Source organism: Malaclemys terrapin, chromosome 2 (genome assembly GCF_027887155.1).
Source record: "Malaclemys terrapin pileata isolate rMalTer1 chromosome 2, rMalTer1.hap1, whole genome shotgun sequence".
Lineage (NCBI taxonomy): Eukaryota > Metazoa > Chordata > Testudines > Emydidae > Malaclemys > Malaclemys terrapin.
The window spans coordinates 256,961,849-256,980,473 of record NC_071506.1 but is presented as its reverse complement, the minus strand read 5'-3'; the positions used below and the strand labels follow the sequence as shown (position 1 = coordinate 256,980,473).

The following is an 18,625-nucleotide window of genomic DNA, read 5'->3' as shown; positions in this document are numbered from 1 at the left end:
ACATTCCTCCTGCTATCCCTTGTTTATTCCCTGTCCTTTCAGAATGAACGAGTTGGTCTACATCGCCCACAGGCATGGCAGAGCCAATGTCCCCCGCATGGGTGACCTATGCGACATTGCGGTGATCACCCACACCTTCTGCCTGCTGACATGTCCTGAAGCCATGGTAAGGAACATCGCGGCAAACACCCTGCGGAACACCACAGAGAAGCGGATCGGCAGATCCCCCTCCAACCAAGACATCGCCACCTTCCTGAGCAGCTCCCTGGATGAGGAATTTGGACGGGAGCGACATTGCTTCACTGTGGTCCCGCACTCGCAACGCCATGCGTCACCTGCGAAAGCACATCGGCTGCTGCTGGGAGTGGTGTGAGGAGCGCCAGGAGCTGGGAGTCCAGGTGCCGCAGATCAGGTCTGACGACAACACCATTGTCACCCCGAGCGCCAGGGGCTTGCTGGAGAGGACCCTGAAGGCCGCCATGCACTCGCTGTACGTGGAAACCCTAAAATGTAAACCGGGCCAGAGTAAAGCCTTTGATTTGACCAGCAAGTGGGACGCCAGCAACCACTCCCTCACCGAGGGTGGCTTCACCAGTTTCACCAACTGGTGGTTCATCCACCGTGCCCGGCTCAACTGCGTCCCGCTCAACGGAGCCGTCCGCCACGGGAACTGAGACAAGCGTTGCAGAAAGTGCGGCTACTCAAACAAGTAGTCCTGTGCAGCTGCAAACCCCACTGCAGAGCCTGGCAGCTGCGCCACGCCGCCATCCAGAACCGCCTGGTGAAAGCCATCGCACCACACCTGGGGGAGTTATTGTGAACTGCACCATCCTTGGTACCAACAGCCAGCTATGACCTGATGTCGTCGTCACCGATGAGGCCTAGAAAGAGATCATCCTCATCGACGTCACGATCACCTTTGAGAACAGGACCCCGGCATTTCGCGAAGCCCAAGCTCATAAGCTGGAAAAGTACGCCCCCCTGGCTGACACAGAGAGCGAAGGCTATGAGGTGCAGATGGACGCCCTGATCGTCGGAGCCCTGGGTGCCTGGGACTCCTGCAACGAGCACGTGCTGCGGACCTGCAGTATCGGTCGATGCTACGCATGGCTCATGCGGCGCATCATAGTCTCAGACACCATCCAATGGTCCAGGGACATCTGCATCAAACACATCACCGGCCACTGACAGTACCAGGAGGCGTGAGACAGAGTGACATCGTTCTTAGACTACGAGAAAGGGACCAAGAGACTTTCTCCGTTGGATCATATGAACTGGAACCATAAACTCCCTGAACATTAAATCTCACTAAATGAGGGTCAATCCATCCTCATCATCATACTCCACACCCGAACATAGACATTTTATGAACTTCATACCCTCATATCTCAATGTCTGTACTTTGACCCATCAACCTTTTACTCCCAATCGGGAATATTGCAGATTATGTATTCCTTATGCCATCCGATCTTAAACCAAACTTTGCACCCTCGATAATCTGTACATTATTCCCTGATAACCAGAAACTTCTATGCTTAAACTCTGTACCGTTCACTTTTTTTTTTTTTAAAACATCATCTTAAGTTTTTTTAATCTTTGGAGCAAAGACCTATTCTTTAGATTAGTCTGTAAAGCACCTAGCACACTTGGCACAATGGAAAAGTCATGGATGCTAGCAGTTAATTTAAAAAAAATGGATTAAGGGGAGCTGGTGGATTTAATTTAGACTTTCAAAATATTTAATATAATCTCTGAAGAGATGCTGTTAAAAAGAGTTGGGAACCAAGTTGAAATAAATCTACTGTCAAACTTTAAGAACTGGGTAAGAGGAACAATCAAAAATGGCTATTTCTCACTGTGGAAAGAGGTTGATGGTGCAGTGTACCAAGACTGCTTTATATTTTAGAGAGACAAGGTGGATGAGATATCTTTTATTTGACCAACTTCTTCGGTTGAAAGAGACAAGCTTTCAAACTACACAAAGCTCTTCTACCGATTAAAATGAGTGAAGTGGTAAAGTTTACCAATACAAAATTTTAAGTTACTTAATGTTAAGAAGGAAGCCAGGACACAAGGAGTGAAGCAGATGCAAGCTGCTTTTAATGTCAGGTGTGTCAATATCTTTGAAAACAACTTCTTGTATGCCTAAAAGCAGTAGAGCCATTTGTTGAAGCTGTTGGCATTTCCTACCAACAGTTACCATGGCAAGAGAGACAAGGGGGAAGAAAAAAATTCATCAGTACTTGCTGGTTCTTGTGCCTGCTGGACCATCCAATACCTTCCTATGGGAAGCTTGTCTAGTTGTTTCCTGCAACCATACCTAGCATTGTGGAGGCTGGTGGGAGACATAGCAGTTCTTTAAGCCTATTCAGCCTAGACTATTAAAAATCTGAGTGGAATGCCTGATACTAGTGAAGATTTTCCCTCAGTTTACTTAAATATCAAGAGAATGGAAGTCATTATAACACAAGCAATGTCTGTAGGATGCCAAAGATGGAGTCTCAGGAAGTTTCTGTAGAAAAATCCTTATAAAAGTTTGAATTTCTCAAAGTTCTAAATTGGATAGGTTAGAGATAAAGGTCGAAGTGTAAGGAACAGTGTCCAGTTAGAGAAAATAAAAGCTTGTAAAAAAGATTGCAATATGAATTTTACAATTTCCTGAAGTTTCTGAATATTAAAAAAAATATTCAGAAAATAGTCAAGTTCTACAATTTAGAGGGAAATCTCTCTCACCCACACCCCATAAAGGCCTGTTTGCAAGAAAAATGCAAACCATTTATTTCATTTGTTCCTGTATAGAATGAGGAGGAGGTAGGGAAAGGCACTAGGTATAGGATGGAACGTTTCCCTCTTTCCCTAAAGAAGGCTCCAAAACAAACAAACCAACCACCCATGTTAAATAAGTTACTGAAGAACATTATTCCACAGAGAGAATTTTATAAGGACAAGGAATTAGAACAGATTCTGTATATGGAAGTTGTTAGTCTTGTTTTGTTTAGTATCATTACCGTTACCAACTGAGCAAGTGTAGTTTATCCATGTTATAACATGCAGAGTTTAAGCCAATCTCTTAGATGAAGTAAGAGGTATAGGATGTTAGCAAAAAATATCTGTATAGATTGTATTATAAAGTTTAAATAATTACGAACAACAAATCTACAGATGAAATTCAGAGTATAAACATACACTGGAACCAAAAGTTTGAGCTTCTAATTCACTAATGGTATCTGAATTAGTTGTACTCTCACAAAAGACCTAAGTATAGCTGTGGATGACTCATTGAAGTAATCTGCACAATACAAGAGTTTAACTTTGGCCTGGTCCACACTAACCCCCCACTTCGGACTAAGGTACGCAAATTCAGCTACGTTATTAACATAGCTGAATTCGAAGTACCTTAGTCCGAACTTACCGCAGGTCCAGACGCGGCAGGAAGGCTCCCTCGAGCTGGAGTACCGGCGTCGACGGCGAGCACTTCCGGGATCGATCCAGGATCGATTTATCGCGTCTAAACCAGACACGATAAATCGATCCCAGAACATCGATTGCCTGCCGCCGGACCCGGAGGTAAGTGTAGACGTACACTTTGTCTTGGGAACTGTGTTTTCTAGTCCCTTTTCACTACTCAAAAGTTCTGACATTCCCCTGCATGACAATCTCATAGAAGATCACACCTCACCTCTGCTATAACCTAGAACACCTCCTCAAAAGCGGAAAGAAATTGATGCTGATCCTATCAGGTTCTCTTCTGATGGGAGAGAAAGTTAATAGGTAGACATTAAGAGAGATTCACTGTATTCTCGTCTCCTATTCAGACCCTTTTGCTGCAGGAATCAATTGCATCTGGGGGATTTGCTTTTGCTACTCAATATTTCCCTCACAGCAACTGCAGAGTGAACCTAGCAAGAGGGAACATCAGTGTTCCTGGTGCTGCTGCTAGATAGAATTTTCTGTTCCTTGTTGCTCCTGATACTGTTTTGGAAGAGCAGAGCAGGAGGCTGGACCAAAGAAAATGTTTGCCAGGCTTTGGATGAAGTCAAATCCAGAATTAGTTGACTGGTGGTCACTGTGATCTGTAGCCTTGGAAAATGAACAAACAAAATGATGGTAAAGAAATTTCAGAAGATAGCCCTGAAAGGGTATTGGAGTGGGAGGGTGCTCAGAGACTGAAGTGTGGAGAGAAGCTGTGCACAAACACAAAGTATGTATGTATGTATGTATGTATGTATGTATCTGGGAGTAAGGGAAGTAGAATCTCCCACTCCCCCAAACATTTTCAGATGGAGAATCCCACAATGTTGGTGTTAGACAATATTTTTTTTGGACCACTAGTCCAGTTTGCCATCTTCAGCTTAGGAAAAATAACTCAACCCCCCCACAAGCAATTTTCTCCTCTTTTCTGGGTCTCTTCTCTAATCCATCCCTTCAGATGGAGTGCGTTTCCCCCTACACACCCCTTTTTTAAGCAACTACCATATTTGTTTGTGGATATTTTGGAATCTTATTTTTCTTACTCCCTCCAAAGTTCCCCTATGTTGGCAACCCTCTGTACAAAATAGGGTGGGCACAGCTGACACCATTGTCCATCTACACTACTCTGTCAGATGCAATTTAGTGAAAGGGAGTTTCCTAGAATGATGGGAAGCATTCACAAACCAGGCCCTGAATGTACTAATTTTGCAGCACTGGACCAGGCAGAAGAGGTACTGATGTGTTCTTTCACTTGACCATTGGTGAAACTACTACTATCCAACTCCCTTGTTTGTCAGCAACATCCCCTCAAGCTTTTCTTTTTACCCTTCACCACAACAGCTCCTGTAAACATGTCCTCCACCAGAGCAGCAGAGTGATAGATCAGGATTATCAGTTTCACTATACTGCTATTGGCAGCCCACATGTCAAATGTTAGAAGCAGGAGCAGAAACAGAGACATGTTAAGAACAGAAAGGCATGCTGGAAAACCCAGGATACTTGAACCAGTGTTACAGCACCCCAAAAGAGACACAAGAGGTCAAATAAAACATGACTGGAGAGAAGCATGAAATGTTGGGTTGGGAGATAAGGATGAACTGACCCAGAAGAATGAAGATGGAGACCGGTAAGAAGTTTAAAAATATCACCACCTGCCTCTAATCTAAAAGCTTTTTTCTGACTCCTCTGTATCACCGTCTCCTTTATTCTTGCCCCCACATTTTGAAAAATGTGTGTTGTGGTCAGGTGCTGGGAAGAGTCTTCCCCCATCAAGACAAGGAAATTAAACCCTTACTGTCCCATCAGTCTTAAACATAAAAAATTAAGTTTCACTACTTTTGTTTTCCTTCTTCACCCTCCAGAAGACCCAGGAGAGCAAGTTCTTGTGTAAACAAAAGTCCTTAAGAGAAAATGGATTCAGAGGGTAATAGCGCTGGTAATGAAATATTTAGATAAGGATTCAGGGACACAAACACACAATTACCATAACAGGGGACTCTATAAGCTATCCTTGTTTTTAAAATACTTGGGAGGTGCTAGATACTATGATGGTGGTGGTCCAGGTAAATACCTAGGTTAGTTGTGGGTATGCACGTTAATCTAAGTGCAAGTAAGTAGCTTGTTCACCAAATAAGAAGTTTCATTTGTCTGGGCTATCAAATAGGACTTATTCTAGCCAACACAGCAAAAATTAGAAAGGTCCCAAAAGATCAGTAATCAGTACATACACAGAAGACATTTCCATAAAAGAGGCAATTTTTAAAAGACTAGGGTTATTTAGTTTGAAGTGGAGAAAGAGACTGAGAATACAGAAGTACAACAATATAGAACAATGAGTGGTTTCAACCTAATCATGGACTTTCATTACTCTTGCCTAGAATTTAAAAAACAAGGAGACACTTGAAATTAAAAAGCTAAAAAAAACTGATTAAAGACTGATGAGAAACTCCTGTGCATCTTATAATTAACCTATGGGATTGACTAAATCAGGATATTGGAGGCAACAGCCAAGTGAGATTTAAAAAAAAAAAAATATTGCTCATTTACATGAAGAACATGTAAGGAGAAAAGTTAAGGGTTAGGAATCCTAGTGTTTCAAAGCATAAGCTGATCAACTGATGTCAAAAAAATATATATATTTTATACTATGGTCTCTATTGCACAACCAGCCAACGGCACTACATTGTAAGAGATGGGTGTACACTTTTCCACTGAAAGATCACCAGAATAGTTCACCATAGAACAAGGTACCAGACTTCAGTGACAGTTGGAATGCTCCCACTTTCCCACCCCCTACAAAAAGAGTAAAAAATCGTTTTTTTCCTTAACACCTCCCAATGTTTTCCTACAACCAGTTATCCCCCTCCTCCAATCAACCTACACTGTTTTTCAGTAAATGAAAGCAAAGACATTCCCCGTCACCAGAGATTAGTTTATGATGCCCTCTACTCCACCCACAAGTCTACAGATTTCTCAGTTAGGATGCCAGCCCTCCACCCAAACACATGATCCAGGGTTGGTGGTGACTGTAGCAGCAGCCACCACCTCACCAGGCCATCCTACCCCCGAGAGAGGCCTTCTCTGTCCCTAAAGCAGTAATTCCCTCTCTTCCCTCCCCACCAAGCAGTCATGATACTAGAGATTTCCAGGCAGTTTAGGAAGACATCACTTCATAGATTTATGCTGTCCCTGTTCACACTTGGATGGCTATGCATGCAGCCATGAGGGCTAGAGATTTTAAAAGTAAACATAATTCAGCAGATGTTTATTGTGCCTACCTTGAACAGGTGGATTTTCCAACCCTATTCATATCTAAAAATGAAAAAATCCACCATGCTGCTATTTTTTTCTGGCAAATGCTTTCTGAAGCTAGCAATCCCAGCCAACCAGTAGTGCGCGCTCTCAGCCACAGTCCTATCCTGACCAAGGGCAGGTCAAGCAGTCTCCTCCCCTGATGGAACATGTATATTAACCGCCTAAGTAAAGACTTACGCTAGCTACTCGAACACCTGAGAAGATTTAGACAGTTAACGCTAGTTAGCATTCTTTACAGTTCAATTCCCTCGTTCATTTTATTTGATTGGCGTCCCTGCCTACACGCTGTTTCGCAATAGATTTATTGCTTGTTATGCTGTGCAAAATTAAGGTACAGAACTTTTGCTCCTCGTTCCTTCCACATCGACTTTAAATGTAGGAAGAGTCATTCATGAAGAAACTGTCCTAATTTTTTCTTTAATCATTTTTAGTTGGCTTTGGTTAAGTACCACCACTTGACATGCATTAATACCTGCACCTTGATATGTGTGAATGGTATTTAAAGTCAACATATACAAATAATAAGTCAGTCAAAGATGCTTCCTAAGCATTTAATAGGCATTTGCCAATTTTTTATTCCAGATCCATCCCTTTTCTTTAATGTTCTCTCTTCACCAGAGAGGATGCATGCTCTTGATGGCAAAACATGGACTGGGATTCAAGTTATCTGTGTTCAATTCCCATCACATTTCTACATATGTGACCTTGGGCAAATCCCTTAGGGCCATATTTTTTCTAGAAAGTTCACTGCCCATTTAGGTACCAATATGAAGTGGCTAATTTTCAAGACAGGTCAGCACAACAGGTGCAGAGTTCTTAAAGTCTAGTTATATGTGGCAAAATAGCAACTGCTGGGTGCAGAGCACCTTTACAAATCTCTTCCTTATTTACGTGCCTACAAAGGAACTTTTAAAAATTTGATCCGATTTGTGAGTACTGAACACCTGAAAATGTAACTTTAGGCACTTTGTTCAAGATCACAAAGGAATCTGTAGCAAAGCCAGGAATTGAAACCAATTCTCCAGAGTCACATCTTTTGGGGGCAGGCACTGTGTCTTTTGTGTTTGTGTAGAGCCTACCACAACCAGGACCTCTAGGCACTACAAAGATAAAAATTGTTAACGTTAATAGCACTTGTTGCACTTCTATGGTCACAGGAAGGTGTGCCTCATACTAAGTGATATGCATAATCAGCTCTCATTTGTCCTCCATCTTTGCAAAAAAAAATACAGCAACCAAGTAAAAGCAACTAATTTTTATTAACATAGTGGTTGTGGTTAAAAGTTTGAGCATCTGAGTGTTTGCTTTTTTAAACCAGCAGGTTGGATAGTCTCAGTCTTAGCAGTGTTTCCTCTTGTAAGTATTGTGAATAGTTGCTCAAGCAGATATTGTGCTCAGGGATTTAAAAAAAAAAAAAAAAAAAAGTCAAACTGCAGTCACTAATGCTAGTCACATGCATGTAAGTGAATTAAAAAAAAGAGACCATGAAAGAGTACAACATCCCTAGGAATAAAAAAAAGTGTAAATAATGGTTTTATCATCATCACTATCCCTGGCTGGGAATATCCCATGTTTCTATAGTCATGTCCACATGTGCAATATGTAAATTGATGACAAAAAATAATATGAAGTTTACAAATCTTAACAGAGGATAATTTTAAGAATAGATGAACCAACACTTTGCCACCTCCCTCAGGAAGAGCTCTGTGTAGCTTGAAACTTTGTCTCTCTCACCAACAGAAATCGGTCCAATAAAAGATATTACCTCACCTGCCTTGTCTCTCTAGCCTCCCTCCTAAAACAGAATATAAATTCTATCAATAGCCTGAACTTTATTAAGTTATCTTCTTTTGTACATACAATTATTAAGGAGACAGGCACATCTAGATACCAGGCTGATAACCACTGAAGATATAAAACCCAAGTTCAGGAGTCAACAGAAGCTGGGACACTCATACAGAGCCTGATGCAGAGCCCAGTGAGATCTATGGAAAGATTCCCATCACGCTCTCAATGGGGAGGAATATTTAATATGATAAAGGGTAACTCAAAACAAAAGATTTACATTCAATTAATTGAACACCCACCTCTCCCAAAACATCTAAACTCCTGATATAAGAAAGCTGATGCCACGCTGAGGAAGTTAATTTAAGCTTCTATAATTTAGAGTCAGATTTAACTTCTATTCCTCTATATAGAAGTTCTGTCTGCTTGCAGTTTTTTCATTGATTATATCACTAATGCACTTACAGAAGCTCTGTAAAAATTGAAGTGAAAATATTTCTACTATTAGTAGTAAATAAGTTGATTAACTTCAAATAACAGGCTTCATAGCCATTTTTATAATAGACACAAACAACCCAGAAGAAAGTTAAAAAGGAGAAAACTGGATTAGATTTTAAAATGCAGTATTTATCTCCTTAATGTCAAAAATTGCATTTAGTTTACATGAGATATAGGATTTCTTTGTATTCAAACAGTTAACTCAGCTGGCTGAGCAGACCTGTTCACTGTGCCTAGAATTTTAACTTGGGCTACATTCCTCAATTCCCAAATTGCAAGTTTAAATTAATGCTGGAGTGAAAACATGATACCTTGGGGGGCGGGGGGGGGGGGGGGGGAGAAGAGAAAGGCCTGAAAAAGAATGTAGTATCCAAAGTATCACTAACACCTGACATCCTGCCAGTTGTTAACACCTTGAAGGTAACAGACATGTCATACTTTTGGCTTATTTGGAAGCAGTGTTATTTTTAAAATCTATATTTTAACATACGGAAGATATATAAATATCATAAAATGGTAAATGAAGAAAAACCAATTGTAAAATAGTTAGAGAGTCATTAATAAAAAAAGCTTTCCTGAAAATGTTTGTCTATTCTTGTTAGAAGTAATATTATGTATTACTATAAGTGAAAGGTTAAAGAAAAATCCACCTTATTTTCAATTTTGTAAACATGACCACACTATATGGCTAGTAAGTTTCACATATTCCTCTGCATGGAGCAAGACTTATTTTTTTTTAAAAGGGAGAAATATTTTACCACCACAAAAAGCTGGTAGAGGTTGTCAGTGTAAGATGTAGTGCTCACAAGGTGTCTGTAGTTATGTCTAAACTTATTTTTTGAAATTTATTATTTTGAGTTACTGTCCATTTAGCTTTCCTGCTTGAGAAGTTTATTTAAACACTTTGATAGAAATAAGTAAGTAATAGTTGTTGCTTTCTGACTTCTAAATTAAAAAGACATTCACCATCAACCATTATTAATCATTACCATAAACCATATCTGAACTGTCTTTAAATAAGAATTAAGCAACATGCATGCTAAATATGCTAATAAAGTCTTTAATTGAAGGTGTATGACCTAAAGCCACAGGGACAAAACAATATCCTTAGGCCCTAAGCCTGCACATTGAACCACACTGTTGGACCCCTGTGCCTACACAGGACCCACTGACTTTTCAGGGGCTCTCTACACAGCTGTAAGGGTAATGTCCATGCAGATCAGACTGAAGGATCACAGCCTTCTTCCTGCCCCCACCCCCTCCCCCAGCACAAATATGCTAAACAAAAAATATACAATCAATCACTTTGTGTTGATACTGTATATAGTCTGGTAATTTAATTCTAATACAGAAACACCATACAGACATTTATTCTTTGGATCTTTTCATATGTGTTATGCTGCTCTTTAATCAATAGTTTATTGAGGAATGAACTGAAAGTGCCAGATACTGGTTCTACTAGAAAGCTTTCACCGGCAACATTCAGATCTTTTGCTAGCATCCACTATTGGCTGATTCAAAAGGCAGCAAAGGAACGATCTCTGGAGACAGAAAGGTGTGCAGCTGTCTTTCCATCCAGAGTTAATGTATCAGAATGGCAGCCATAAGTTTGGACTCCCAACAGGGGAAGAAAGGAGAAAAGCATAGGTGTTAAAAATAATAAATAATAATAAATAATAATAATAATAATAATAATAGACAGCATCAAAAAAGTCACGCTAAATCAATTAGAGCTTGTATGTGGCTCCATTACATGAGCAACAGCGTTAAAGTTTAGAGTACTGTACACAGTTTGGTGTTCTAGCCATACACTGTTGACATCCAGTAAAATGTCCTGCAGGGGGAAGAGATGTAGAGGGAGAAAGGAACAGAGTAAAAATTAATTTACTGCATATGCCTAGTAACACAGTGGCTAGAGGATCTACTGTTCCTTAATCTTAGGATAACAAAAAGATCTCTATCTATAGTACATTTAGAAGTTTGCCACAGAAATAATTTCAAATTACTTATTTATGCTAAAGGTTTAACATTTTTCTATCAATTTTCTTCAGTAAACATTTGCAAGTCAGACACAAGCCCACTGCCGAGAAATCTCGATTATCCAGCATTATCTAACCTAGCCTCATGCTTAAATACACAATAGCTTAAGAAGTTATATTTAATTTGTAAAATAAAAAAATTAAATTCTATACAACAAATTAGTTAAAGAATCAAAGGCCTCTGATAACAAAAAAGGTGCAATGATGAGGACCAAAAGTGACGAAGATGAAAGACACCTGAATGGCCTTATACACCTTTTGTTTTCTGCAAGCGATCCACGCTGCAGACAAAACGTTTTGTGCTAAACAGCCTCAAATCTGTTTTTCTAATATTAAGCACAAAGGAAAAAACACTGACAGCAAGCGTGGTAAATAAATCCCTCCCTGGAGAATGAAAGCAGCAGACAGGAGGGGGCTGACATGCATGCAGGAGAAAACTAAACACCATCTTTTTTTCTACCTGCACAAGTTGCCATTTGCTGCAGCGATCGAGAACCTCTTTTCCCCGTTGATTCAAAAAGCTAGGTTTTCGGGAAAAAAAAACCTCTCTCTCTCGCAAGTCATCTGTTGATATGCTTTAAGAGGATGATATTCATATCACGGGATCTTTAAGATAAAATCCATTTTCTTTCCTGCTCAGGTAAACATGTTTACTGCTCCTGCACAGACACTGGGTGGTTCAGACTCACATGTCACACACATGTCGTCAGCAACAAGAAAAGCCCCTTTCTCTGATCATCAACATTTTAAATAAGGTGGAAGAGAAAAGCACTTTCTAAACTTACCTTTAATAAAGCCAACATCAACTAAATATAAGTACTGACGTAAAACATGAAATTAAAAACTGCAATTTTAAATACACCGATACTTGCTATAATAATATCTCGATACGGTAAAAATAAAAGCCACGAGTTCAGAACAATCAGATCAACTTGTTAGTCCCTTAAAAGGCCAATGTTTACATACGCATTTATACACCTAAACAATTCGAAGCAGTGATCAGAAACATCAATCCCGACTCAAATATATTTAAAAGGGGGAGGGGAAAAAAACTGTTCACACGGTAAGAATCACAGCTGAAAGCCTTCCTATCCGTGACCCTACACAGGAAATGCCACATAAAACCTAAAATTGCCAAGGACGGTTACAAACCCACCCCGTTTAACATCCTATTAAAAAGAGTTACTAAGCTAACAGAGCTGTTTCCTTATTTTCTGAAGATAAACACGGAGTAGGAGTTATGAGCGTTTATTCCCCTCTCTATTTATCTTCAAAATGCGTTTTGAAGTAACACACGTACCAAAAAAACAGCCCCTTAAGTCTGAAATGTAAATGTAATTCCTTATATAGACTGCAGCAGTTCAGACACACAGCAGAGGGGCCCCTGGCCAAACCGTTACCACCCATTATTATACAAACAGGTACCTCCAAAGCCAAAGGAAGGGAAGAAACTTCACCGAATCGCATTCCCTCCCCCGCCACACAGACAGAAACCCTCCCTTCTCCGCCACTCCTATGAAACCTAATTGTCCCGACAATCCTGCAGAGATCGGGACTTTTTTAGGGAGGAGAAACAGCCCAGTCAACGGCCACACACAGAAATAAACTTGCGCTGCACTGAAGGCGGCTCCGAAAGTAGCAAACGGGCTATTTTGGGGTGTGGGGGAGGCTCCCCTTCCACTGCGGCCCCCATGGCGTGGGGGGAGTGTTTTCCCCGCAAATCAGCACAAATCGATACACACTGCAGCAAGCAACAGTGCAGCCCCTTCCGTCACCCCGCTACACTCCGCGGGTGGGTCCCAGTCGCCCCAGGTAACGCCTCACACCAGCCCCTCCACCCCCGGGAGCGAGCGGGGAAAGTACCGTGGGGGAGAGAGACAGCCGCCCCGGCGGCAGCGAGGGGGGCGCCCCGCTCCGGCCCGGGGCGCGCACGCTGCCAGCCCGGGGCGGAGGCGCCTGCCCCCGCTCTCTCTCGCACCCAGGTAACAAGTTTGGGAGTTGGGCTGCCAGGGCCGGCCGAGCCTCCCCGCGGTCCCCCGAGGGGCTCGGAGCCCCGCGAGGGGGGACCCGCAGCCCCGGGGAGCGGCAGGAGAAGGTGCTGCCGCTGCCGGGCGTGTGGGGGAGGCAGCGTGTAACGGTCCCGGACAGGCGGCTGAGCGAGGAGGCACCACTAGGCGGAGGAGGGAGGCAGGGAGCGAGCGCGGAGGGAGGGAGCGAGGGAGGCACCAGGTAGCGGATATAACGGTGCAGAGGGAGCCGGGCACCCAGCGAGGAGCAGCAGGGAAATTACTTTCTACTTCTCCCGTCCCCCCTGCACTCCAGGCGGCCCGGCCCGGCCCCGGAGCCGGCCTGGCGCGGAGCGGGCCGCTGCCCTGCGGGCTGACTGACCGTTATTGCGCCTCGGGTTCGCCTGCTTCCTGCGCTTACACCTGGGGCCATCCGCCATGATCCTCTCGCTTGTGTCTAAATGCTCCAGTCACCTCCTCCCCCTCCCTCCCCTCCCACCCCTCCCCCCCGGACCTGGTTTACGACACTGGGTGGTTTTACTTTTACATCACCTTCCTACACCTAGTTCTCGGCCGGAACCTTGTTGCCAGGGGAGACGGGTGCTTTACGGCAGCACGTTTGAACGGGGAAGAGGGAAAAGTGCCTCAGGTGCCGGGGTAGGGGAGAGCGCAGTGCGGGCTGCGGAGCCGGGGATTGGGAGCGAAAGAGGGACGCGGGGTCCCCATGAGTAAGGGGTGTGTGGGAAGAGGGTCCCCACCAGGGGCGGGGCATCCGCGTCGGTACGGGGTGTGTGGGAGGGGGATCCCCGTGGGTAAGGGGTGTGTGGGAGGGGGATCCCTACCGGGGGCGGGGCATCCGCGTGGGTGAGGGGTGTGTGGGAGGGGGATCCCTACCGGGGGCGGGGCATCCGCGTGGGTAAGGGGTGTGTGGGAGGGGGATCCCTACAGGGGTCAGGGCGCGGCATCCGCGTGGGTAAGGGGTGTGGGGGAGGGGGATCCCCCTAGGTACTGTGTGTGTGTGAGAGAGAGTGATTTCTGTGGGTACGGGGTATGCGGGAGGGGGATCCCTACCGGGGGCGGGGATCCCATGGGCGGGAGGCGAGAGGGATGCCCTTGGACCTGGGACGTGCAGGAGGGGGATCCCCACCGAGGAAGGCGGGGATTCCTGTGAGCATGGGTGTGCGGGAGGGGGATCTCCCCCGGGGCCCCATGCGGAGCGGGGTCGGGGGATTTTCCGTGTGTGATGGGTATGCTCGTGGGCAGGGACACTAACCTATATAGCAAAATTCTCGAATCAAAATCCCCTTTCAGTCATCTCCGGAACAGAGATACTTGCCTTAAAAGTTATGTTCAGTGAAGGAGTCTTTGCTTCCCCCCACTCCCCAAAATGAGCCTGTCTCCTTCGCCAAAAACACTAGGGGCAGGTCTTGCCTCCTGTCTTCCACATGAGTCTCTCTCACCATCACCCTCAAAATAGCTGGAGAGATTTAGCATGTCTGGCTTTGTTTGGTATACAAGTCTATAGGGAAGATCTGATTTACTAAAATAAAGCACTTGGTGTTAGGAAATAAAAGGTTAACTGAGGCCAAGAAGAGAGTTAAGTTTGATTTCCCAAGTGCAAAATGGCAGAGAAGCTCCACTTGTAGCCATAACAGCTTCAGAACATAATGTATGTTACATATTTGTCATTTCTTCTTCCACTTGTATAGCATGACCTCACTTACCTCTTACCATCATCTCCATCACCATATAGATATGAAGTAACTGACTAATTTGTCATGTACTTCAAAGTGTAGGTGTTACTATGGGATGATTTACATAAATTATGTTGATATTGCATTTCAGGGCTCTAATCAAGAAAGAAAAAACAGGAAGAAAAGAGAGCTGTCGCCACAATGTAAAGAAATAGTCAAATATCTTTTTAACAAACCATATTTTCTACTTTACCAGGGGAGGGGGAGGGGTGGAGAGGTTATACACACCAAAAAGATGCTGTTATTTTAAAAATTAAAAACCTACATATTTCTTTATTTAATAAATACCTCATGTTATTAAAAAACTGAAAATGTTAGACATTTGATTGATCTTTTACCATTTATGCTATTTGTTTACTTTTTACATTTCACTCAGTTTAGATAACAAAAATAAGTTAGTCAGTTTCCCTCTTATTTCTAGTTATTCTCACTTCCTGGTTCTCATGCACTCGAATAATTCTATGATGTTTAGGTTGCCAACAATTCTGTGAATGGTTAAATCTGAACAGAACACAGTAAATTTCAGGGAAAACATTTCTACTTGTATTAGATTTTAAAAAATAATTAAAAAACTACTAAATCTGGGGCCTAAATTACCTTATCACATCCCTTTAGGTAATCTGTGTATTCATGTACATCATATATGACCTCATTTTATAGAAACAATGGGTTTTTTAAACTGAAGTGACTTTTTCTTAATTGAAAAGTGACAGAGAAAGCTGAAACATGAGGTTTACACAGATTTCTCAAATATTTTCTCATAACTCTGATCTATGTAAGCTAATTTTTTATAGCTGTGTATTTGTTCTGTACATTGTGTTAAAGGGACAGGGTAGTCCACAGTCTCAAAAGTGTATGCAAGTCATGGATTTATGTGTTCACATGCCCAAGTATCTCACAGCCCTCATTTACAGGCACATGTCAACATTGTTTGTGCATACTTCTGAAAATTTGGGTAAATTTGGGCTCAGCATTTAGGGTCAGATCTTTAGCTGGTGTAAATTACCAGAGCTCCATTGAGTTCAGTGGAACTATGACAGTTTATGCCTGCTGAGGATATGCCCATTAGCACTTTTTTTAAAAGATTTACAATCCATAATAGAAATCTTTTTATGAATTAAAAGTTTCTGAAGCCCAAGTACAAGGGTACCTTAGAAACACAAAGTGAAATGGACTATGAAATACAAGTGAAACCCTCAGTAAAATATTATTGTTAAAAGTGAGTAAATTACAAAGAGTAAAAAAATATAAATGGTGAAAAGTAAGGCAGGGTTTTAATCTTGTCTAGGGCCCAGTCCTGCAAGCTGCTCTGCATACAAGCAGACATCCAGTCGTGTGGAGCACCTTTCAGGTGGGCCTAAGGCAGTGGTTCTCAACCCATGGGCCACATGCAGCCCAATCAGCGCACGGTTGTGGCCCACATGACATCCTCAGAGCCATACAGGTAGTATATATATAGTGTGTGGATAACATGACACATAGAGAGCTTCATATGCAGCCCACACTGGTAAATAGGTTGAGAACCACTGCCCTAAGGTATTAGTAACACAGGTAATACATTTAAATGCTTGTAATTCTACGGATGATGTTTGCCCTGAGTTGCTTGTGGAGTACTGTGCTAGGATTTAAGTCTCTTTAAACTTGTGATGTTTTAGAAGGCAGTTGAAGAAGATGGGGAAAAAAATCTCATTAGTTTAATTCACCATTCATATTCTCTTTATTCAAAAGGTTTATAATAGTTGTCTCTTGCACACATGGTACCAAAATCCAAACTTCTCCTTTGTATGTGTACTTCAATTAGCTTGTTTTGATTCTGTTTTGTAACTTTTCACCTTTTGGGGGGGGGGGGGGGGAAATCACGTTGGCTCTTAGTTTTAAAGAAGCTGCGATTTCTATCAAGGTGATTTCCTCTGGCTGCTGAGAGGGAGAACGGGAAGATTATTTCCTTCCCTAGAGCCTCTTGACTATTGTAGGAAGGTATCATTTCTCTGCTTCTTTACTTTTCCTTCAGCCTACTGGCTGCTCTGCATGATGGGGTATATCTCTTGCTATTCTTCACTTTCCTCAGCCTCACCTCTGAGGTTTTGTTCAGTTTTGTCTGATACTCCTCGTGAATAGTTGCTGTTCACACACTTGTCTCTTGGAGATTTGTAAGCAACAGCAGCAAGAAAACAGATGACAATTGTTGTCATTTTCTTTGCTGACCACCAGTTTGTGAAGAGCAGAAGTGAAAGTGACAGGAGGGTTGTTAATTTCATACTGCTGCTGCTTAGAAATAATACTAGGGTCACTGGAGTGATCTGTTTATAGTCACATGAAGACAGCACTGAATTAGTTTACATTTGGAAAGTTAACTTTGCAACCAAAAGGACTAGCAACTAAAAAAAGAGAAGCTACATTTTGCATAAATTGATGAATTAGCCCACAACCACCACTCACCATTGAAAGCCTCCCAGTTACCATTAACAAGTAGATGAGTGGATTTTTTTGAACTTTGCTATATTTAATCACCAAGCAACTGCAGATCTCTCAGCCTCTCATGAAGAATTCCATATGTTCACTATACTGTTTTTAAAAGTTTGTCACAATAAAATGTAGCCATCATCAAATATGATGTTTTGGCCTAATGAATCTCTTCTGATTCCTCATACAGGCCAATTAGTTAAATGTTATTACTGCATTTATAAGATGCTTATCACTGTAGTATCTAGGCACATCTTACAAGGTTTAAATTGTGTCAGTTTATATTGTAAATGAGAATTAAGAAACATGAAACACCTTATTGTTCCCATCTTTTAATCTGATTTTTCATCTAGGAACCTAGGAATTAATAGTTTAATTATTTGTAAAGGTCTGGGCAAAGAGATGGTATCTTGTGGCTCTTTCTAAATATAGCCTGGTTTGTAAGCATATTTCTTTATAGAAAGAATTCCAGATATGTGGCCAGTTACCAAAAATGCCCAATCTTCAGCTCCATATGAATATTATACAAATTTAGTTCCAGTTAAATATGAATCTAATTTGTGCAATATGGACATAATGTGCTTGAAACTTTTAGGACTGAAAGTCTTTGGTTGGGAGGGGATGCAAATTGTGTTAAGAAAAAAATTAGTCACATTAGTGCAAGTGCATTGTAAATCATGTACAATGGGAATATTTTGTGCTCATGGTTACTATACAGATTTTTTCATTTATTAATATAAGTACTTATTGTATTGTATAGTTTAGGATCTTTTCTTTATACAGTTCAACAACAACAAAAATTTAAAGATATTGGTTTTTATCTACTTTTATCCTCAAACTTTTTTTCTCCATTTGAGAACTTTACCATGAAATTCTCTGTGTTTGAGCCCTGTTGCTGAAATTAATTGTGATCCAATTATCATCCTTACTAACCTGAAAAAATACCACGTGCAATTTATATAAAAATAATTAAATAATTCTACAAATCTCTCTAGTAAGTGAGAAGAGACTTCTTAGAAAGTCTTAACCTTAGTTTTCACTATGCTTAAGTGCCATTTACTTGTGTACATTACATCTACCATGGGCTGGTCAGACTTGTGTATTTTTCTTCTGAAATTTTCTTTGTAAACATATGAAGAATCATACATATCCAAACTACTTCTCTACCATTTTGTTTGTCTTGTGTACTTTTCACTCCCTTCCATTGCCAATGCTGTCACAGATGAGTCTACTGTTAGAATGCAATTAACCTATGATGATGCTCTATGCCAATTTTGTGATTTATGTACTACTT

The 18,625-nt window shown here is 41.8% G+C and overlaps 1 protein-coding gene across 2 annotated transcripts in view; it reads right to left on the bottom strand.

Moving 5' to 3' along the window:
* Window positions 1–13,577, bottom strand: part of ZEB1 (zinc finger E-box binding homeobox 1) — a 200,952-nt gene extending 187,375 nt beyond the window's left edge. The window contains exon 1 of one of the 2 annotated variants that reach the window (XM_054020885.1): window positions 13,497–13,577. In XM_054020885.1, the coding sequence (XP_053876860.1) occupies window positions 13,497–13,554 (58 nt within the window). In that variant the 5' untranslated portion in view covers window positions 13,555–13,577. Of the gene's footprint in view, window positions 1–11,568; window positions 11,725–13,496 lie in introns of those variants that run through there. The other variant, XM_054020886.1, reaches the window with a different exon arrangement.
* Between the last annotated feature and the right edge of the window lie 5,048 nt (window positions 13,578–18,625).